Consider the following 24,471-nt stretch of genomic DNA (forward strand, 5'->3'; position numbering starts at 1 on the left):
ATCATATTATTTCTAGTGAATCTCACCAAAGGCTTTGAGTTATGGCCTCAGAAATCCATTTAAGTAGTTTATCATTTGTTTAAGACTTGATGAATATTTACTATTCATATCTTAGGGAACTGATCTGTCAAGAGGAGAATGAAATAATTGAGGGAAAGTCCTGGGAGCCACAAAAGAAAGTGAGAATCTTAGCATGAAAACAAGAATACAGGACAAGACGACTATCCCCAACTTGAAGAACTATTGAATGGAAAATCAGACAAGTCCACATAGCCTAGCTATCTTTAGAGAAGAGTGAGACCCCTTCCCAGAGGTCACAGGGACTAAAACTCAGACTCCACTAAAACATTTCTTCTCATCCTTGATGTCCAAAACCAGAATAAGCCACTGTGTAGAGGTAGTAAGCCAGCACATGGCAGGATGGCTGAGTCAGACACAGTGTGTGCAAAGGAATCAACAAACTCTAAGAGGTGGGTTTAAGGAGCTCTATTTCTCTGCTACGCAGCTTATTCCCTTATGCACAATGTTCACAATCTAATGAAGAAGGCAATACAGTGTGGTGATTAAAAATCCATGACAGTCAACCTGGATTTGAATCTCAGATCTGCCACTAATTCACCATGTCACCAGTGACCTTGAGCAAGTTAGCTTGCCACCTTAGCCCATAGGGGTGGTCCTGGAAAATGGGAATGATATAAGCATCTACCCTATGGTTTGACTGTAAGGATTAAGTGAGTTTATGCACGGGAAGCCCTCGAAACAGGGTCTGGCACATAGGAAATACACAATAAAGTTAGCAATTTATTATGACTACTTTTTAATCTTTTCAGTCACTCTGAAGATTCCTGGTTATCACTTCTGGGCACAGTGTGGCATTCACCTAAATAGACAGGAGAATACCACAAGAAGATGACGAGGGAGACTTTGGTGCCTCGGAATTACTATAAACATCCCAAGAGCAGCTCTGTATGAAGCAAATGAGAGCAGCCAGAGAACCTTCTCCTCTTCATAGACCCACATGGTTTCCAAAGCCAGCCACCACTGTCAGATATCTCTGCGCCCAAGTCACTCTTAAAATTCAAGCTGCTGCCCCATCACTATGGTTAGCAAAGATCTGGCCTATGGGTCCTGGAGTCTAAGGAGCGGCCTCCACTGAGGATGGTGCTGGCCTCTCTGGTTCCTCTCCTAGGTCCAAAATCCGGATGGTGTTTTCCTTCTTGGAAAGCCAGAAGGCAGCGTAGACTGGCTCTGAAAACTTGCAGTCAAACTTGTGAATCAGAGTCATGGCATCATACTCCACACCATAGAAGGAAAGTGTCCCTCTTGGGAAGTCAACATAGATCCCGAGCCTCCGGAAAGGGCCGGCTTTGAGCGGGGTCTCCGTGTCACTGTGCCAGGCCGTGAACTCCTTCCCATTCCATTGGAGGCTCCAGGAGAAGTTGTTTCCGGAAATGCAACTGTTGCGCTCCTCCCCTTTCCTGTCGATGCCTTTGCAGGTCAGGCCAACGTAGGTGCCCGCTCCGGAGATCTCTATCTCAAAATAGTATCTGTGCAGATACAGGCTCTGTTGGGACAGCACCTGCCGCCAGTGCACGAACCTGCTGGGAAGGTCGGGGTAGGGATGCTCCCAGGGCGTGGTGTTGGTGACCTTGCGGTTGTCCTCCTGCAGCCGGAGATACCTGTGTGCAGTGTCTGGGTCAAACGTGACATCATGTGCATCTGAGGAGATAAAGTAGTTCAGAACTGACAGACAATTCAGACAGAACATGTTAAACCCAGCTTGCCTCCAAAGCATGGATGAGAAAACATCCTCCCCCCTGATCTCTCTTTACTCAGTCTGCTGTTCCCCTAGGAAAAGAGGCAAGTGACTATTCACAATAGCAAAAACATGGAACCAACCGTGCTGCCCATCGAAACTGAACTGGATAAAGAAAATGTGGTACATATACACAATGGAATATTATGCAGCCATAAAGAGGGATGAACATATGGATTTTGCACCAACTTGGATGAATTTAGAGTCTATCATACTCAGTGATCTATCACAGAAACAAAGAACAGAGTACCATATGTTCTCACTCATAAGCAGACCTTGAACAATTGTCACAATACTGTAAGAAAGGGATTGACAGTAGTGGGAAACTGCCAGGGGAGAGGGGGCACACCTCATCAACAAGGGTACCTGCATAATGAATATTTGTATACTTAACCCTGAATTGCACCCCACATCTTTAAAATTAAAAAATTGTTTTAAATTAATAAATAAAAGTTTTGAGGTGAGTGGGTTGCCTGAGCCCGCGGGTTTGAGACCCACCTGGGCAATTTGGCGAGACCTCATCTCTACAATAAATCAAAAATTAGCTGGGTGTGGTAGCGCACGCCTGCAGTTCCAGCTACTTGGAAGACTGAGGCGGAAGGATCACTGGAACCCAGCAGGTCGAGGCTGAGGTGGCCGGGAGCAGCCACTCCACTCCAGTCTGGGTGACAGAGTGAGACTCCAACTCAAAAATAAATAAAGACCAGAAAACAGAAAACACAAGTCACTCTACTGCCTTCCTTTCTGAAACTCAAATTGCTTGACATTTACTGTATTATTTGGCGAACTGAATTAAGAAATAAATTAATTTACTCATTCATTCACTTAATATATATTGAAACCTTGACATCATTCTACCCAGTGCTGGCAAGGGTTTGAGGAAGTAGGTATTTATATACCCACATTTGATCCATTCATTAATTTTTTTAAAAATTGCCGGGCTCGGTGGCTCAGTCTGTAATCCCGCACCTTTGGGAGGCTGAGGTGAGTGGATTGCCTGAGCCCGCGGATTCGAGACCTGCCTGGGCAGCGAGACCTCATCTCTACAATAAGTCAAAAAATCAGCCGGGCGTGGTGGCGCACGCCTGTAGTTCCGGCTACTTGGAAGGCTGAGGCGGAAGGATCCCCGGAGCCCAGCAGGTCGAGGCTGCGGTGGCCAGGAGCAGCCACTGCACTCCAGTCTGGGGGGCAGAGTGAGACTCCAACTCGAAAAAAAACAAAAAAAATTGACCAATATTTAGCATGATGAACTCTCAAACACGTCCTCATATTGTCTTCTGGATCCTAGAGAATAATGGCATCTCCACGCACTCACTAGCTCAATTCAAATTCAAAGTCGTTTCTGACATTTCTTTTACCCTCATCCTCACATCCTATGACTCCCCCACCACACACACACACACACACACACACACACACACACACACACACACACACACATACAGGCAGCAGCAAGTCCTGTAGATGCTACCACTTCTCTCCAGCCCCTCTGCTTCAACTCCCACCTAAGCCACTACCCAATCTTGCCTGGACTAACACAATAGGCTTCTGACTGGTCATGTTGCTCTCTTACCCCCCGGCTCCCCACCTCCACGTGAAAACTCCTCCACAACAGAGCCATATGCTTGTTTTAAGGTTTTGCCCACCTTAAAACCCATGGATGATTCTCCTTGCTCTTAGGATAAAGCAGTGACCCCTCACCCTGGCCTGCAAGCCTCTGCATGACTGTGCCTCCTACTCTCTCTCTCTTGATTACCACATTCCAGTCACCCTGACCTCAGATCTACTCAACACTCAGCCCACTTTGGGGCTTCAGCACAGACGGCTCCCTCCGTGATGTGACTGTTGCCCTACTCTGAGTCTAGGGGATTCCTACTGATCCTCTCGGGTTTTGGCTAAAGATTCATATCCTCAAAGAATTCCCCTATGACTTCTAAATTAATTTCTCTCAGGGTGTCCTGGCTTTTTAAACATCATGGGACTCACCATTTGTAATAATATATTCATGTGCGTGTTTGTTTCATTTGTAATAATATATTCATGTGCGTGTTTGTTTCATGCTTGTCCCCCTATCAGCTCCACATTTTGCATGGGACTCTTCTAGTTAGAGAAGATGCTCAGTATATACTTGCCAAATGAATGAGCATATTAAAGGCTATTTTTTAAATCCTATAACTTAAAAAGTTCTCTTGGTTTAACCCAGAGTTGTACACGCTTCTTTGTGTCCAGCTAATAGAAATTCTTAGTGGTCAACAAGAACACATCCTGTAAAGGAAAGACATACATCTAACAAGTTAACAGGAAAAATGAAGCATATAGTTTACAACTGTGTAACTGAAAGTGGCCCAGCAGTACAGTGGCAACCCTTTTGCTCACAACAAACTTTTGACAATTCTTAGCATCTAGATTTGGAACAACAATATTCTTTTCACCTAACAAGACCCAGTACTTTTTGAAGGGTAGGTGATGCTATGTCTTGGAACAAGGAAATAAGAACGGGTCTGGAACATTCTGTTAGTAATATTTTTAAGAATGTCAAAGACAGAATATACCCATGCTTCAAGAAGAGGCCAGCTTGAAAGTAGATCACACTGGTCAAGTGAGAATTCTGAGCCACAGAATTTTGAACTTTCCTTTGAATAAAAAAATCATGTGGATGCCAATAGAGCCTATGAAAAAAACAGGAGCTGTGGCAAGAACAGGAGATGGTTATCAGAACCTGAGGACCCACATAATAACCAAAGGCAAAGGTGGTCCAAGAGTGGGTTACCAGTCAGCCAGTGGTCACCCCGGAAAACAAACAGAAGCAGGATTCAATGGCATGTTCCAAAAAGATGTCATAAAAATGATCGGTGACGACAGATACAATCTTTCCTCTACTAGGAGATGAAACCTCATGGTTTGTTGACTACAGTGAAGTATGTTTTTAATTTAATTCTTTTCTTTGACAAATAAAATTATATATATTTTATAGGTGTACAGCATGACGTTTTGAAATACACATGCAGTATGGAATGGCTAAATTAGGCTAAAATTAATATATGCATTACCTCACACACTTTCATGGTGAGAACATTTAAAACCTACTCTGTTAGCAATTTTCAAATCCATGTTGCACAATAGGTTTCTTGAACTTATAAGTATTGATTAGAATTACAACCATGGCTTGAACTGTATGGGTCCACTTACATGTAGATTTTCTTCTGTCTCTGCCACCCCAAGGCAGCAAGACCAACCCCTTCTTTTCAGCCCACTCAACTTGAAGACAACAAGGATGAAGACCTTTACAATTACCCACTTCCACTTATGGATAGTAAATATATTTTCTCTTCCTTATAATTTTCTTAATGGCATTTTCTTTTTTTTTTTTTTTTTTTTGAGTTAGAGTCTCTCTCTGTCGCCCAGACTGGAGTGCAATGGCTGCTCCCGGCCACCGCAGCCTCGACCTGCTGGGCTCTGGCGATCCTTCCACCTCAGCCTTCCAAGTAGCTGAAACTACAGGTGCGCACTGCCACGCCTGGCTGATTTTTGATTTATTGTAGAGATGAGGTCTCACCAAGTTGCCCAGGCAGGTCTCGAACCCGCAGGCTCAGGCAATCCACTCACCTCAGCCTCCCAAAGCGCAGGATTACAGGCTGAGCCACCGAGCCCAGCTTTTAATGGCATTTTCTTTTCCCCAGTTTACTTTATTATAAGAATACTGTATATAATACATACAATACAATATATAGTATTATTACATATATATGCAGTATAAAATAAGAGATCTTATAAATAATATAATATATACTGTATACATGTGCTAACTATCATGTTGATAGAGCTTTCAGTCAACAGCAGGCTATTAGTAGTTAAGTTTTTGAGGAGTAAAAAGCTACATGTGGATTTTTGACTGCATGAGTGAGGGATTGGTGCCCCTAACCCCCAAGGGTCAACTATACAGTGCTTTTTAAAAATGCTAACATACCAAATCAATACCAATAATGACAAGACAATGAGTTATGCAATTCTGGCGAAGTCAGACATAAAAATGATTCATTTGGTATAACTAGCCAAGAATTCTTCAAAGTGCCAAGGTCACGAAAGACAAAGATTGAGGGACTGACCCAGGTAGAGGGAGCTAAGGCGACATGGAAACATCTGTGATCCTGGATTGGATTTGGGGCCAGAAAAAAAGTCTAGTGGAACAATTGATAAAATCTGAATAAATGCTGTTGATTAGTTAATAGCATTGTATCAATATTAATTTCTTGATTTTGATCAATGTTACTGTCATTGGGAATAGTACTAAAATTTGGAGAAGTTGAGTGAAAGGGTATAGGGGAATTCTTTGTCCTATTTTTGCAATATTTTTGTGAGTTTTAAATTACTTCAAAATGAAATGGTTTTTTAAATTTTTTTAATTAAACATTTTAAAGTATATCATTTAGGGGTAGACATGAGGTTGCAAAAAACAGAAACCTATATGAAAGATGCAGTTCTTGCTTCCACAAAGCATTACACTGATATCAACAACTGGGGAAGGGAAAACTGCTCACAACTTACATTGGAGGAACTGTTCCCGGGTGCTGGGCTCAGGCTTTGAAGTCCAGTGTTTGCGCTGAACAATGGCAGATACTTGAGTTCTGATGTCATACTCCTCTAGAAAGTCAGAGAGTTGTGAATGCATACCTGTTCAGGTGGTCAGGAGAATCTGAGAAGCAGGACCTCCCAGTCACCCTTTCCTGGACGTCCTGTGGCAAGAAGGGGCTGGAGCCTAGCAATAACTCAGAGAAGCATGCTTAACGGACCACATTTCTCTCATGGATAAGGCAAAATCCACTGAAAGAGATCCCGGACTGCCTTGGATTTCATGTAAATATACAGGCATCAGCAACCAGAGAAGCTAGTCACAGAAATGCCAGTTAATTGCTTGATATAGCGAACTTAACTTCTCTGGGTCTCAATTGTAAAATAAACTCATCAAGATGAGAGTCCATTAATAACATGTCCTATCTAAAGGACGGCTTTGAAAATGGAGACATTCCCTCTGATTTCACCCTCCCTTCCCTGGCTCTCTCTCATCTTCCCATCAACCACTGCTAGAGAACACCTACCACAGCCCATGGCCCAGAAAGCTTCTCACCTTCCTTGGCAAACTCCTGGAGCTTTTCCTTATAGTTCTCCAGCAGATGTATTAAATGTACAGTAGAGTCTGTGATGACCTTGCGGATGCCTGAGAGTTTATCCTTCAACCCTATGTAAACACTAGGGAAGGCGCTGTCGTCAATGTTCTTGAACTTGCAGTACTCCTACAGAATGGGAAATGTCAGAACTTGCTTTAGTTTCTGTGTTTCTTAAATAGGGCTTCTCTCCTCATTATGTCACTTTCTGCGTCTGTAAAATGGGCTAAATAGCAATGTGTCTTTCACAAAGAAAGTATATGTAAAGTGTCCAATTCAGGGTGTAACAAAATAGAAAGCACTTTTCTGTGCGCTAGACCCTTAGAAAAGTGGGCTTTTAAAAGTCTAGATATGGCCGGGTGCAGTGGCTCGCGCCTATAATCCCAGCACTTTGGGAGGCCAAGGTGAGAGGATTGCCTGAGCCCACGGGTTCCAGACCAGCCTGGGCAACTTGGTGAGACCCTTCTCTACAATAAAACAAAAAATTAGCTGGGCGTGGTGGCGCATGCCTGTAGGTTCAGCTACTTGGAAAACTGAGGCGGAAGGATCACCTAAGCCCAGAAGATTGAAGCTGCGGTGGCTGAGAGCGTGCCACCGCACTCTAGCCTAGGTGACAGAGTGAGACTCTGACTCAAAAATAAAATAAAATAAAATGTAAAAGTCTAGATACTAGATGCTCATGAGCAGCTCCAATACACAGCTCAGGCTTATTCAAGAACATTCTTGCTCTGTTTATTCTCTCAGTTCTTTTTCTTTTTTTTTATTTTTACTATTATTACTTTGGGGGGTCTATAATTTAAATGCAAGCCATGTTGGGAATGGAGGAACTGGTTGCAGCATCTGAAGAGCCACAAACAAGTCCTTCAGGCAGGAATACTGCCTTTTCTTTGTCAATATAATCCAGTGAATAATTTTCTGTAATTTTTTTTTTTTGGCAGTGTCTCAGTTTGTCACCCAGGCTGGAGTGCATTTGGCACATCATGGCTTACCACAGTTTCGAGGTCCTGGACTCAAGTAATCCTTCTGCCTCAGGCCTCAGCCTCCTAAGTAGCTAGGACTATAGGTGTGTGCCACCATGCCCGTCTAATTTTTCTATTTTTTTTGTAGAGACAAGGTCTCACTCTGTGGTCCAGGCTGGTCTCAAACTCCTGGTCTCAAGTGATCCTCCCATCTCAGCCTTCCAAAGTGCTGTGATTACAGATGTGAGCCACCATGCCCAGCTAATTTTCTGTAATTCTTGTACTTGTGCTTTAGAGTTTGGAAAGGGTTTTCATACAAATGATCACACTAAGCCACCTAAGTTTCAAAACAATGTGGTAATGGGGGGAGAGGAATATTGCCATCAAGTGTAACATAGTATCACATTTCAGATGTATTTGAAGCATTGAAGAACAGGCTAGATATAGTAGAAAACTTAGTGATGAAAACCACCATGGAAGTACAGACCAGAGAACCTAATAGATGAAAATATAAATAAACATTTTAATATTGTATATAGATTTGGTACTGTACGTGACAAAAGTAGCATTTTAAATTAATAAGGGCAAGGATGAGTTAATAAATGTTGTTGTTTTGACTAGTTAACAATTTTGGGGAAAATGAGTTATGTTTCACCAAAATAAATAAAAGTTATACTGAAATTTATTTTATACATATTAAAGTTTTTATGTTAAAAATAAAGTTACAAAAGGAGAAAACAAAGAGAAATTATTTATATATTCTTTCAGTAAGAGATTTTGGGAGAAACTTGTGACACAGGAAGCCAAATATTTATTCATATTTTCTTGTATTTTCATATTGAAAAGCAAAGAAACTGACAGAAAGAGATATTGTCAGCATTTTTTTAACTGTCTTTCTCTATCTGCTTCTCTTTCTCTCATTCATTAAAAGGTGAACTATGACTGTCTTTGAGTACTGAGATTATGAGTGATTTATCACTACCGCATTTTGTATTTTCCAAGTTTTCTACAATAAGCACTTATGTTTGTTGTCACCAGAAGGGAACTTTTCAAAAATTCAATCGAGAAAAATTATTTGTATCTTGGAATATTAGAGTTTGGAAGGAGCTTTCTAAATTATTTACTCCAACCTGCTTGCTGATAAATGAGAAATGTAATACTCAGAGAGGTTAGGTAACTTCCTAAAAACTACAAAGCTGTTTAGTGACAAATTCAGGATAACAGAATTTACCGCCAACCTAATGTTCTTTCCCTGCAAGATTACATGTTCAGATCTGGCTCTAATGTCATATTGCTCAATGTACAATAATACACTGTGATAAAGAGGTGTATCTCCTCTGCTAAGCCTCCCTCAATTACCCCAGCACACATAGTCCTCCCTGAAAAGCAGCAGGGCTTCAGTCTCATTCCAACCAGGAAAGCCTCCAGACTACCTCCAGAGTGGTTTATAGAACATACTCATCTGTTCTCATCACTCCCCCACCTGAAGTCCTTCGTAGCCAGATGCCTGACCCTGCCAGCCTTAACTCCCATCACTACACACCCAGCATCCTGCGTTCCACCCTTGTGAAAGTACCTTGGCACCCCATGTCAGCTGTGCTTTCTGAAGCCTCTCTGCTTTGCATATGCCATTCCCTCTACCTGGAACATACTACCCCTTGACCCTGACTCTGACTCATCTTCTAGGACCTGCTTCAAGCGTCCCGGCTCTGAGCAGTTCTCCCTCCCTACCCCTTCTGTACTCTGTGAATCCAGATCTTCCTCTCTCTGTTCCCTCAACTCCCTCTGTACCCCATTTATCAAAGAGCAGCTCCATTCACAGGTCTGTCACAGGCCAGAAGAATGAGGTACTCCCATGGTACAGCTGCATGGATGCCTCTGCCTCCCCTCCCACTTCCCATACCTCCAGGAACAGGACAGTGTTGCTGATGGCTGTCATCTTCTCCAGCTCCTGCTTGCTTTTCTCCATCTCTGCACTCCTGTACTCCAGATGGGTCTTGATGCTATTGGCCTGGCTCAGAGCAGCTTGTTCCTTCTCCTCCAAGAAGAGCATCACGTCAGCCTGGGCCTTCCTCACAGCAGCAAGGACTTCCCCAAACTGCGCTTCAGCCACTGCCTTTACCTCTGACACCGACACCTGGCAGGAGTGGGGTGACAGGCAGCCAAGCAGCTGTTAGCAGCGCATCCAGCTTGATCAAAATTAAACATACAGAAACATACGTTTGAGAAACCCATAAATGTGGGAGTGATTTCCTATTGTAAAAGGAAGCCTCTATTCTCATGTGACTTCTGAGCTCCTGGAGGCAAAAATTTACTTGTTAACTTAGTCTCCTCAGCCATTTGATAAGAGAGAGTGAATTACTGTATGACCTCCGAGACCCCTTGCGGCTCGGAAGTCCAGCATCTAATCAACTTTCTGAAATTGGTTTTCCTACCAGGGCAGTGCATGTATTCAGTATATTTGATCATTTTATTTCAAGAGGCAAATTAATAATTCGGCTTTTGGCCAGTGTGGTGGCTCTTGCCTGTAATCCCACCACTTTGAGAGACGGAGATGAGAGAATTGCCTGAGCCCAGGGGTTTGAGACCAGCAGGGGCAACTCGGCGAGACTTCATTTCTACAAGAAATCAAAAGATTAACCAGGCATGGTAGCATATGCCCGTAGTTCTAGATACTTGGAAGGCTTAAGTGGAAAGAACGCCTGAGCCCAGAAGGTCAAGGCTATGGTAGCCGTGATAATGCAACTGCACTCCAGCCTAGGCAACAAAGTGAGACTCTGACCCAAATAATAATAATAGTAACTTATCTTTTGTGTATAAATCAGTATCATTAATTCACTTTCTTAGCATTTCATTATGCCTGGATAAACTGACCATTGAGTCCATCAGAACCAAAAGCACATCTAAGAGTATAGTGTCCCTAACAGGCAGAGTCCCCACAAAATGTTTAGGAGGTGTATAGACAACCACTGTTTAGGAGGTGTGTAGACAACCTCCCAAGCAATTGCTGGACAAGCATATCTGTACCTTCAAATAAAATATCAAACAAAAATCAATGTGAGAAATACTAAGGGTTTGCATGAGGATGCTATGCACGTGGACCTCTTTCACCTGGTGGACAGCCTTTATGAATGCCGTCAATCAATATCATATTCACAGCACCAATCCAAGTTCTAAATGCTTTCCTCTTCTCTTTGGTAGTTCTTAAGTATTAGCGCAGACGGTACCACCTGAGATGAGCAACCATGAGATGTCCAGTTGTAACTCATTACACACGCATTAATCACCTTGTTAAATATCATGTAAAGACCACGGATACAATTTCCTTTTTTTTTTTGCTCAGACTCCCTTCACTCCCCCACAGACCACAACTGCTAATTATCTTGCTAAATTTTATACAACGGTCTTGGATACAATGTCCTTTGCTCAGACTCCCTTCACTCTCAACCACAATCCATGTACACTAATTATCTTGCCAAACTTCATATGCAAGTCTTGGATACAATTTCCTTTGCTCTTCCTCCCTTTGCCCTCACCTTACAACCCAAAGCCCATTCTCTGCCTGCCTCACTTTATTCTATTGTCCCAACCACCCCCATCCTGTCCAAGAGCCTTCTGAATAGCCCCTCCAGGTGTCGTTTTCTCTTCCTTCTCCCAAGATTAAGTGAACATCAATGCTTCAAAAGGAGTCAAAAATAGGTGTCCTCCATGAAGGCTACAGAGGCACCTCCCTCCTCTGGCAGGGGAATGGGGAGAGTGGAAGAAGAATAAGACTCAGACCAAAAAGAGGATCCTGGTAAGGAGAGGACTCAGAAAGAATGAGATTCTAGGCCCAGAATGTGTGGGAGTCTGGAGTTTTGGAGGGAAATGAGAGGGAAAAAATGATAGGAGATCTTCTACCTGGCTGGGGTTCCTGTCTCAAGCCAGGGCTCAGGAACGTAATCCCATGAGAATGGTCTCTAGTCAGTCTTTGATCTGATGGCGAAGGAAGGAATGAGCAGGGGAAAGACAAGGGGCCTTTCTATTGGAAGGAGGTGGTGGGAAGATACAGAGAATCCCTTTACAGTCTCGTTTTTATACCAACTTTTTCATCATCTGTTGGTTCCTTTGAGGTTGAGCAACTGAACAGAGCTGGAAGCAAATAAACTGAGGTAATAGGATAAAGGAAAAGGGCAGAGGGCGGACAGCAGATTTTCTCGAAATTCCTTGAGTCCACACCAAAGAAGAACCTTTAGACAGACAGTGGTGTTGACATGTGAAGGCAGCATTTGGGAAAACCCAGGGGTACCTGTTATGGCTCTCTTTGGAGCCCTGGATATTCAGGACTGGCCCTCATCCTTGGGAGGAGAAACAGGAGAGCCTGAACGGGCTGCTCAGAGAGCACTCAGGTGAGATGGGAATGGGTGGGGACAACAGTGAAGAGGAGACAGGCAGAGAATGGGCTCTGGGTGGGGGACTCGGAGCACTGTCTGAAGAGTGAAGACCTGAGGACCAAGAAAACTACCTGAGTCCCCCAAGTGGCACACCTGCTGCCAGGGGCTCTGCCAGGTGCAGGCTGCACAGCCCCCAACATTTCACCTCTCTCCCTACTCCCACTTGCCTGAGAGCAGCTGCCTGTCTGGTCACTTTTTTAATTTCATAAAATAGTAATGGTGATAACAACCAACATTTAATAAGTTCTTACTATGTGACAGCTGCTCTACATACCTTACTCGTATTTTCTCCTCGCAGCCCTAAAAGGTAGGTACTACTATGGTCCCCATTCCTTAGATAAGGAAACCAAAGCACTGATAAGTGAAGTGATTCATCCAAGATCACATAGCTAAAGTTTGAACCCACACAGTCTGTCTTCAGAGCCCATCCCTTCAACCGTCATTCTACACTGCCTCAGAGTAGGGCCCAAGATGGCGGATCTGTGAGGCTGCAGCACAGCCCTTAACAGGCACAGCCCATCCCCCTCCCTGTGGACACTGAAACACTCATTAGATGATCCAGGAGGTGAGCTTTTGGTCTATGGAGGTTGCAGGGATGGTCTATCAAGTTCAGCTCATTATACTGAAACCTTCCAAGACCAGAGAAGGGACAGGACTTAGCCTCTTGGTCACTGTGGACACCAGTTATGGGTACCTCCTGTACCCATAATGGATTAAACATACAGGCTGCTGCTAAGCAGATGACCAAGAGAAAAAGATGCCAAGCCTCCCCAATAATTCCTGAACCAACTGTCAACAAGTGCTGCCTCCTTGTCATCGTAAATACTGCGAATTCTGAGATAATTCATCATAGTTGGATTTAAATCTAAATGCCAAATTATATTTCCATACTGCAAATAAGATAGTGAAATCTACCTCAAAAGACAAGTGTGTTTTGCTTATAACTGCTTGGAGAGTGTGAGTACTATTGTTGGTGTTTTATCAGGGCTCCACATTAGGAAACACATTCCATCTCCTGACTGACTCACCCTTCCCTGCCCACTCACACTCCAGGTGTCCAGGCTCCATGAGTCACAGAAGCCAGCAGGTGCTCCCTGTCCTGCCCACTCTTGATCACCACCAGAAAGCAGGGGCAGGATGAGGCATGGGAATCAACATGAGGGTGTCATGGAAAAGAAGCAGAATCCATTCACTCTCTATAATTATGACATGTGGGTTATTCATAGAAGCATAATAACATGAGGCTAAGAAGCATGAGTCTAAAGACAAAATTCAGGATCTAAATTCCCCTACTCCACACCCATTGAGGCCACCCTGAGGAGGAATGGTAGAAGGGAGGCCTCAAATGATGCTGACTCCTGCTGTGGCCTCTCATTCCTAAACCTTCCCATTGAGAGATACTTCTGTCATGCACGTACATGGAATGTAAAAAGGAAATCATTTACTGCCCAAGTGATGACAAGTAAATAGTAAAGAGAGGAGGAACCACACACATATCAAAGTAGCCAATAGTTAATGGTTTAAAGATTTGAGGGTGGTATACATGCCTATCAATATACAGGGTCATTCTTAGGTCAAGGAAGAAGTAGTCCCAACTGCTCCTCTTCCATCAACCTAGTGGGCCCTAGACAAGTTTTGTATCTCTCCATGTCTTCATGTCCCTTGTACATGGTGGCTATGATAATAACTATCTCCCTTGGTTACCATGTAATTATGAGAACTCAGTAGCGATTAAAGTGTCTGAAAATTAAAGAGCTGGAAAAATTCAGGATGTTCCATGTAGTTCTCTGGGTTATTGTGAGCCTGGAAATCAACTATCTCTGAAGATATATGAGGCTTTAAAGGGCCTTATAAATTATTTTTCTTTCTCAAATAAAATATCGTGGGTAAAAAAGAGGTTCATCCTTCAGCAACTAGTTAGTTGTAAAGACCCAGCAGGTGGAAATTAAATTAAAATGAATACATGCATTAGAGATGAATGGATGGATGGATGGATAAATGAGTGGATGGATGGATGGATGGATGAATGGATGGATGAATGGATGGAGTCATCTATTCTCAGTATATAAATATGATGCTACTGACTCACTGCCATGAGGTAGGTGCTTTGCATTCTCTTCTGAGTGATGGTTATTGGTTTGCCACTAATGAAAGGAATTTGTAGAACTGCTTAAAGTCTGCTTGGAGACTGCTTACTGCTTGCTTAGAGTCTATTTGGAAAGTGGCCATAAACCAGAGGCTAAAGTTAGGCAGCCTGGCACACCATTGGCCTTCTCGAGTACCATCCACTAATCCTCCAGTTCTCAACTCTTTTTTACAGCTGCCCAGGACATAGGATTGGTTAGACTTCCGTGCACAACACCTTCCCATGATGGCCAAAACCAAGATTATGTATAATTTCTGGAGCTCTGACTAAACTACCTGCCCCACACATGCATATGCACCCTTTTCTCCTGGTCAAGATTTAGTATATGCAGATGTAAAAATAAGAATGCTGCTGTTACAGGATTAGTCTTGATTCTACTCTGTATTACTAAAAAGCAAATCACTGGCCAGTTTTGAAAATTAAGCTAATTTTTTTAACAAATCTTGACAACAATGTGTGGAGCCCCTAGTGTAGCTAACTACACCTACAATTCTCACTTGCTGAGAAACTCCGAGGAACTTATGGACAGGAAGGCTGGACATGCAGTCTCATATCCTACAGCCCCATATGGGCCTGGCTGACCCACACCTGCCTTACCAGAACAGATTTATGGTTAGCTTGGAGCCTGGCGATGGCGTTTTCATTCAACTTGAGTTTCTGCTCCAAATCTAACTGGGTGCGCCGAAGTTCAGCCTAAAAAAAGGAAGGAAAACGTTAAGGAGGAAGGATCCCAGTGCACACAGAAGGTCCCAAGGTAAGGGCACTTTCTACCCCTGAGGTCCCCACCCTTCTTCCCTGAAAAGGAGTGTGACTTCTGAAGCTGATTTCAGAAGTCAGCCTGGAGGTGCAGAGTTGGCTGTGTGCCAGCGCCCTTCTGGGTTGGACTCAGCATGACTCAGCTAAATGCAGTAAGCACATATGCTGTGCTGGTCATCATTTTATGCATTAATATGGGTTGCCTTATTCCCTCCTTACCACATCCATATTAGGTAAAAATTATCATTTCCGTATTATAGGTAATATAATCAAGCCACTTATCCAAGTTCATCAATAGAGTTGAGCCAAGGCCATATGGCTTCAGAATAGCCTCACAATGAGTGTGGGCTTAGAGCCAGATGGCCAGGTGGGGAACTCAGGTATTTTAATGAGCAGTTGGGACTTTGGACAATTTTACTTAGGTATAGGAAAAACTAACTTTCTTATACTCACACTCAACACAGAACACTTTCAAGATTAAAACTTTTTTCCTGACACCAGCTAAGTATTCCTAAAATTTAACTCAATTCTGGTACTATCTATCTGGCGATAGTGTCAGATCCAGGTTAAGGGCTCAGTCCCACAAGACTGCTCCCCCTCCAACTTCAGATGCCAAATGAAAGTCCAGCTGCTTCTGTGTTTTTGACCAACCAGCTATAAATCAGAGATTTCCACAATACCCGCCTCAAGTTTGATTATTTGCTAGAATGGCTTACAAACTTCAGGGAAACACTTTACTTGCATCTACCCATTTGTTATAAAAGGACACAACTCAGGAACAGTCAGATGGAAGAGATGCACAGGGCAAGATGTGCAGGAGAGATGCCTTCTCCAGGGGCACCACCCTCCAAGCACCTCCACATGTTCAGCAATCCAGAGCTCCCCAAATCTGACCTTTTGGATGATTCATTACATCCCTGGCTATTGGCGATCAACTCAACCTTCAGCCCTACTCTCTGCTGTGGAGGTTGGGGGATGAAGCTGAAAGTTCCAGCCCTCTAATCACCAGGTTGGTTCCCCTGATAACCGGCCCCCGGTCTTAGGCTATCCAGAAGCCCCCAGCCACCAGTCATCTAGTATACAAAAGACACTTATCACTTCAGAGATTCCAAGGGTTTTAAGAGCTACATGCCTGACCGGGCATGGCGGCTTATGCCTATAATCCCAGCACTTTGGGAGGCTGAGGTGAGAGGATTGCCTGAGCCCACGGGTTCAAGACCTGCCTAGACAACTTGGCGAGATCTCATCTCTACAATAAATCAAAAAATTAGTCAGTTGTGGTGATGTCTGTAACTCCAGCTACTTAGAAGGCTGAGGCAGAAGAATCACCTGAGCCCAGCAGAACAAGGCTGTGGTGGCCATGAGTGTGCCACTGCACTGGACGACAGACTCCAACTCAAAAAAAAAAAAAAGAAAAGAAAAGAAACAGAGCTGTAAACTGGGCTCGGTGGCTCAGCCTGTAATCCCGTGCTTTGGGAGGCCGAGGGGAGTGAATTGCCTGAGCTCAAGGGTTCAAGACCCGCCTGGAGACCTCATCTCTACAATAAATCAAAAAAATTACCCGGGCGTGGTAGCATGCGCCTGTAGTTCCAGCTACTTGGAAGGCTGAGGCGGAAGGATCGCCAGAGCCCAGCAGGTCGAGGCTGCGGTGGCTGGGAGTGTGCCACTGCACTCCAGCCTGGGCGACAGAATGAGACTTCAAGTCAAAAAAAAAAAAAAACAGCTGTATGCCAGGAAGTGGGGTCTGAAACCAAACATAAATTTCTTATTTTCTTATTTTACAACTTAATATCTCTAAACTTCCATTTCTTCACCTGTGAGATGGAGATCGATAAAATGCCTGCTTTATAAGATTATGAGATAATGGATTGAATGAGGTCCATACATCAATAAGAACTTTGTATAGTAGCAGGCACATTGCAAGTGCTCCACATATGTCAGTGATTGCCATCATCACCATCATCATCCTCGCTACCGTGGCTGCTTTCCATTCCTGTTCTATTTTCACAGGCAGAGCCAGCCCTCCCAACCAAGGCAAGTGCCTGCCCGAAAACTTCAGGTTTCCCTGCTTTAACTCCAACTTTACTTTTGCCTCATGGGATGCGTTGAACATCTTCTGCCAAGAAGTGTGCCAAGGCACAAACTCAAGCCTTTGCAAACTAAGGCCCTGTCACTTTATTATTTCCACAAGGGCAATATAGCCAAAAACAAGCATACAAACAAACAAAAAAACCAGCTCTCAGAGCTTTTAATAGTGTCTGGCTGCATTTAAAGCTGTGAGTCACGATGCCCTAATAGGATTCAGCGGGCATAAATTAAGAGTCTCCATTCTCCTATTGAAGCCCGTTGGAATTTCACACCCCACGGTACACCCAGGGGACTCACCTCTCAAGGACACTCTGCAGAAGGCAGGAAATATTTGCTCAGGTTCCAGGTCCACTAACAGTAGAGCTGAAGAAGTCCCCGTGACCTTTCACTCCAATACCTGAGGCCTGAAACCCAGGATTGAGGAGGAATGTGGGAAAAGATGGGCAGTCTGGCCTACTTGGAGACAATTCTGGAAACGCAATCTACTGAAAAGGTCTACCCAGCGACCCATTCCATGGGAGGTGGCGGGCAGTGGGGGGCATGAACTGCTTGTTTAAAGATGTTGGAAGACACAAGAGAACACACCCTAGCAACAGACTTACACAATGTGGTACCTAAACAGCGCAGACATAAGAATACGTTAAACAATCAGCAACAAAGCCACGGGGAAGTACCCAGAGAGTATCCAAGGACTGAAGGCGCTTCTCTCTGCTGTCTGTGGACTACATAAAAGGAAAAAAAGCATGCTTAAATACATAATAGGGACCTCTCTGAGTGAGTCACCCTAAAGGAAGGCACTCCCAATTAACACAAAAGGTGGTGCCACTTTGGGAAACTCATATCTCCAGTTATTCCTGTCCTAGAAAATGATTGATGCCTTAGACGCTGGCTTCAAGGTTTCTCAAGAAGTCAGGTCAGGGTGGGCACTGCACAAGAGCAGGACAGTGATGCCTATGAGCATAGAGAGCCCTACACTGAAGAGCAGAGAGTGTCCTGCCTACCTCAGCATAATGACAAATGTGCCAAAGGCACAATACTTGAGGTCTGAAGACCTGCCACTTGCTGTCTATATGATCTTTGTCAAATCATTTATCTTTCCCTCTGGTGCAAGACCACATAAATTTTTGTTGTTGTTGTTTTGGGGTTTTTTGGTTTTTTTTTTTAGTTGGAGTCTCACTCTGTCACGCAGACTGGAGTGCAGTGGCACGGCCACCACAGCCTCAAGCTGCTGGGCTCAGGTGATCCTTTCAACTCAGCCTTCTAAATAGCCAGAGCTACAAGCACGCACTATCATGCCCAGCTAACACATAATTAATTATGTTAACAGAACTGGTTTTTCCTTCTGTCTACAGGCAAAGGTGGCACCCAGAGCTTGGTAGTCAGGGGTCAGGCTAGAGGTACAAATAGCAACAGCAGAAAGAGTGGGAAGAGAGAAAAAAAAATCCCAGTTGGTGTCATTCCCTTTATATTCCAACCAAATGAGGTTAACCCTTCTGGAAAAGGCAGCAATAGAGGCCACCTGGACACTGACTCCATTCCTCAGTCAGCTGGTTGAAACCTACTACAAATACCAGTCCAGTCAAATAAGACACAGGCTCCCTGCTCTTGAAATACTTACAGCCTGGAAGAATAAGAAAAAACAAGTTACATAATACTGAGTCCAAGGCACTCCTCAGAATTGCTGGCCACATACCATCCACCTTTTGGCTACCAACAGACTGTGAGAGACACTAATTAACTGCACCCCAAACAAGCACGAATACTTTTGGCTCTCAGATTCTTGGCTCTTGCTCTACATGAAGACTATGCCTGCAGTCAGCATCCCATCCTGAACGATCGGAGACCAAGGCTGAGGTTGAAGGTCATGGCCTGGCACTAGTGGTCTCCAAAGACCCAAGATAAGGCTCAGTTCAGGTCATCCCTCCTTTAGGAACCCTGCCCTGACCTCACTCTCAGGGACAGTTCTTGCCTTTGAATGTGCAGCAGTTGTGTTTTGCCAGCCCCTTGGCACTTCACAGAGCCAGGGTATGTGCCTTGCTTCTTGATTAGAGTCCAAGCTCCCAGAGGGTAGACAGGGCAGCCTAGCACCTAACCCACAGAAAGCACTCAATAATGTGTTTTATTCGCTTGAAGAACAAAAAAGAATCACACATGCTTCGTGGGCTAAAACAAACAGGAATGGCAGTCATAGAAGGAGCCCAAATTTTACAACACACATGGTTTCCTTTCCATGACAGCAAGCCTGAGATTCAGAGAAGGTGAGAGGCGTTAGCAGCCAAAAGGCAGGACCAGCGGCTTTTAAGATCAAAGCAGCTTGGAGATGCTGGGCTATAGTAAGGGCAAAGGAAGTGCTGAGGCCCCATTAGGAAAAGCTAGACTAGACAAAGCAGAAAAAACATGGAACCAACCCAGATGTCCATTGGAAGTAGACTGGATAAAGAAAGTGTGATGGAATACTAAAGCTATAATGAAAAACAAAATCATTCCTTTGCAGCAACATAGATGCAGCTGGAGAACATCATTCTAAACGAACTATCACAGAAACAAAAAACTGAATACTGCATGTTCTCACTCGTGAGTGGGCACTAAACACTGCGTGTGCAGGCACAAAGGCAGGAACAACAGACACTGGACACTACTAAGGGAGGTAGGGAGGGAAGGGGAGTAATGGACACACAACCACCCACTGGGTACCATGTCCACCACTGGGGGAGGAAGGGGCTCACTAGAAGCTTAGACTTCACCTTCACTCAATCTACTCATGTAGCAAATCCTCATAGGTATACCACAACTCCAAAATAAATTGTTATAAATAAATAAAAATTAAAGGGAATAGGAGCAGTGGTTCGTGCCTGCAATTCCAGCACTTTGGGAGGCCGAGGGTGGAGGATTGCTTGAGCCCAGGAGTTCAAGACCAGCCTAGGCAACATAGCAAGATTTCATCTCTACAAAAAAAATTTTTTTTAAATTATGTGGGCATGGCAGTGTGCGCCTGTAGTCCTAGTCCCTCAGGAGGCTGAGGCAGAAGAATTGCCTAAGCCCAAGAGGTCGAGGCTACAGTGAGCCCTGATTGTGCCACTGCACTCCAACCTGGATGACAAAGAAAGACCCTGAGTCAAAAAATTAAAATATATAAATAAATAAAAGGAATAGTTGGATTCTGGAAGCTCAGCAGGATAAAACAAATCATCAGAGAACACCCAGCCCTCAAAGCCCAGAGTTTTTGCCTACTGGCACCACTAGAAACCATGGGATCTTCAGAAAGGGCTCACTTGGTTGGCCGAGAAATGAGTGACTCTGTGAACCCAAGCAGGATCTTGGCTGCTTTGTGTCCTCACGGCTGACCCTGCCATTGGCAGTTTCCTATACACAGCGTGCCTGCCTGAGTGATTAGCCCTTAACACGCCCCAAGGTGACCTTCCGCAAGTAACTCCAGCAGGTTTGGGTCAGCTGAAAGGACTATTGGGCTTCTGGAGCCTTAGTTATATCTAATAATAACACTTTTCAAAAGAATCCTGGAGGAGGTTGTAGCCTCATCAAAGTTCTGCGTTTTCTCGGGTGGTCTCTTGGGCTCCTTGCAAGAAAAGTTTTGGCTCCTAAGATTTGAAGGGGCCACCTAAAGTGTGGCTGCACTTAGAGTAAATCTGCTCTCTTAGATGAAAACAAAGACAAAAAATGGAAAGAACAAGAGCTCTTTTAAGCAGACTAGAAATCAGATGGTTCTGGGGTATGGGGCTGAAGCATTATATCTATAGGCACATTGATTTTTAGCCCAAAAACTGCCCTCAAGACCCTTATTCAGTTGTCCTCATTTTCCCTTGTACAGTGCTCTCCTAGGATGTCCTAATGTGGAGTTCTACACTTACTCTATACAACTCCTCCTGCTCTGAGTTACAATTACCCCAAGACTCTGTAATACACTAGGTGCCCTACATTTAAAATATATGTTTAGGCTGGGCACAGTGGCTCACGCCTATAATCCCAGCACTTTGGGAGGCCAAGGTGAGAGGATTGCCTGAGCCCATGGGTTGGAGACCAGCCTGGGCAACTTGGCAGGACCTCATCTCTACAATAAATCAAAAAACTAGCCAGGAGTGGTGGCATGTGCCTGTAGTTCCAGCTACTTGGAAGACTGAGGGGGAAGGATCGCCTGAGCTCAGCAGATCGAGGCTGTGGTAGCTGGGAGCATGCCACTGTCCTCCAACCTGGGCAAGAGAGTGAGACTCCAACTCAAAAAAAAAAATGTATATTGTATTTGTGCTGGTCCAAGTGCAGGATATTTCTGAAAGGAAACAAGGAAGTATAGATAGTATAGTCTCCAAGGAGAGAAGGGGGAGATGGGGATCCAGGATGGGTTGAGACCCTCTTTAACTAGTAAAACCCCCTGCATTATTTGGTAGATATTATTTCTTGCCATCTTCATGCATCACTTTTCCAGTTAAAAATGATAAAATTCAGATATTATACCCAAAGGGAAAAGCAGTACACTTTGTCTTAATATGTCTAGTATATGTGTAGCAGGATTTTGGTGCAAAAAAAAAAAAAAGCAAAGGTAATATTGTGATTTTGAAGTCTTTTCTTCATGTCCCTCCAGTAGGATGGCTTTCCAGAAGCTTCCATTCCTCACTCTATGACTCAGTCAACTGTATGAGCTTGGACAAGTGTGTGCTGGAGGTAATGAGCCCCTACTTCACAGAGTTATTTGAGGATTGGGTGAGAAAATCCACAAAAAAGCATTTAGCACATGGCAATACTAAAAAAGTTTATTTTCCTCAATTACATGGAGCTTTTCCCTTTGATCTATTTGCTGATTTTCCTGCTCTCCTGACAGGACATTCCCTGACCCTGGAAACACTGGAAACAGTTGCCAAGTGGTTTACCAGGCCAGAAACAGTGACTCATTGGCATCTGGACTACAGAACTTTCCAGAACATCCCACTAGCACTGGATGAAATCTACATCTAGGGATGAGCACAGAGGAGGGGTCCTGGAGGGTTAAACCCCCTTTCCCAGAAACCTCTTTCTTTTGATGGCAGGGAACATTTGCCAAGAAATCACTTCAGGCCTGCCATCCACATGTTGTGAAAATACGGAGATGTCCTGAGTACAAATATAAGGAATGTGGGACAAAAGTCAACCGCACTTCCTTACTGAAAAAAAAAGTACTCAGGGAAAGCCAAAGTAGGAGAAACAAAGCATATAAAGTTACTAAATCAGTTTCCAGGAACTTCTCTAGCCTCTCAGCTTTAGGGCAAAGAAAAGTTACTTGTTCTAGAAGCAGTTTCCTTATCTGATGGAAATAAAATTACAGGCTATGAGCACAGTGTTTCTCAGTCTATCCCGATATCGCTATCCGGTGAGAAGCTTTTATTTTCCCTAAACTATCTTTGACATGATACTCTTATTTTCCCTAAACTATCCTTGACATAAGTTTCAAATTCCATGTTATCTTAGTATTTTTCAAGCTCTTGGATTTCACACCAGTTATCTCCAGAAGGGCTCATTCTATTGGTCTCTTGTTTGGGGTAAAGCAAAAAAGAGAAATTAAAAGAAAGATTTATTCCTTTCTTTTAAATTTCCGCCAAGGTTTGCCTTTCATTAACTGACAGCGGCTATGCCATGCAGACCTAGCAGGAGGGACACATCACTGTCCGAAGTCCCACAACTTCTGCACCCCACCCCCAAATACACATCCCCAAAAGCTATGTGAGAAATAGTGGGAAGCTAGTAAGCAGGAGGAGAGGCAGACACTGACAGAGATAGCACAAAGACAGAGGGACAGGGACACAAGCAGAATGACCTCCTTCGCCAAAGCCAAGTGCAGTAGATATTTACACTGAGAGCAACCAGGTACTAAGGCACTCAGAGCACAGATGTCAACAGACCCAGGAGCTGTGGCACACAGCCGGGCCTCTCCCTGGGCGTGCCAACCCCTACCGCACTCTCCCAGAATGATGGACCCTGAGCACTTGCCTCCTTGTCCCTGCGGGCTGCATCCAGGGAGACAGTGGCATGGTCCCTGTGCTCCTCCTGGCCACACTCCTGGCAGATGCACTGCCCATCAGGGCAGCAGAAGGCAACCAGTGGGCTGTGGTGGTCAGAGCAAGTGCGCAGGTCGCGATCCTTCACTGGCTCGGTCAGCTGGTGGCTGTGCAGTTTGCTGTTCTCCTGGTGCGGCCGCAGGTGCTCTTCACAGTAGTTCACCATGCAGGTCAGACAGGACTTCACCGCTCTCACTCTGCCAGTCCCAAGACAGAAGTCACACAAGATCTCCTCTTCCCCTTCGCCACCAGGAGACCCCTGCTCTACGGAGCTGCCGTCCTGTCCCTCCGTCTCTCCACTGGGCCTCTCCAGGGAGCCTACATCCTCTTCTTCCACAGGGCTGGCCGGCCCACAGTCTGGGCTGAGAGAGGCCAGCGGGTAAGCAGTGGTCCCAGGCAGTGGCCCTGGAGCCATGAGATCCAACTCAGCCATCTGGTAGGTTCTGTGTCTAAGCCCTTCTCTGCCCCTTTGCTCAGGATCCGTGCAGCCCAAGTCAGACAAGAGAACCACGCCCAGTCGACTGCAGTTGCTGCAAGATTTTAACTGTTTCCTCCCTCCCAGAGGAAGCTCGGTTACTCATTACTGTGCCCCAGGCTTGGACGGCAGCCATCTGCAGTGACGACAAGACGGTTAGATTACTCAGGCTCAGGACTGCCTGCTCAGGATGTCTCCTCACCAGCTCAAGCTCCGCCTCAGGTCCAGCCCCCAAACTTTTATTCTTATGTGAATCATGAGTGCCCCATAGGCTCTGCCAAAGACCACGTGTGTCTGTAGCTTCTCTGGGAAGGAATGAAGATTCCTGAGCTCAGCTGCAAGGCTGTGTGACTTTGTGTGGTCTGACAAACGAATTTTTTGTTTGTTTTCCTTTTTAAAAAGATCCAAAATATAAGGACTTCAACAAGAGGGCAGTCATTCATCACTTTCCAACTCACAGAGCTAGACATTAGGCAGCTAGAAATAGGATTCATGTCTCTTGACTCTGACCTTTCCATAGCACCTGCTTGCACATTTCAGGAGAGATTTTTTTTTTTTTTTTTTGAGTTGGAATCTTACTCCGTCGCCCAGACTG

General features: G+C 44.5%; 1 protein-coding gene across 1 annotated transcript; it reads right to left on the reverse strand.

Annotated features, from left to right (window-relative positions):
- Positions 1-135: 135 nt before the first annotated feature.
- Positions 136-23,841, reverse strand: TRIM16 (tripartite motif containing 16). Its single transcript, XM_008053959.2, has 6 exons — positions 23,334-23,841; positions 15,114-15,209; positions 9,841-10,074; positions 6,942-7,107; positions 6,362-6,457; positions 136-1,719 (listed from the first exon to the last, which is right to left on the reverse strand). Exons 1-6 carry the CDS (start codon positions 23,832-23,834, stop codon positions 1,136-1,138), a joined length of 1,677 nt encoding a protein of 558 aa, XP_008052150.1. The 5' UTR covers positions 23,835-23,841; the 3' UTR covers positions 136-1,135.
- Positions 23,842-24,471: the final 630 nt, after the last annotated feature.

Source organism: Carlito syrichta, unplaced genomic scaffold (genome assembly GCF_000164805.1).
Source record: "Carlito syrichta isolate Samal-C Ts95f unplaced genomic scaffold, Tarsius_syrichta-2.0.1 Scaffold288909, whole genome shotgun sequence".
In the NCBI taxonomy this organism is placed as follows: Eukaryota; Metazoa; Chordata; class Mammalia; order Primates; family Tarsiidae; genus Carlito; species Carlito syrichta.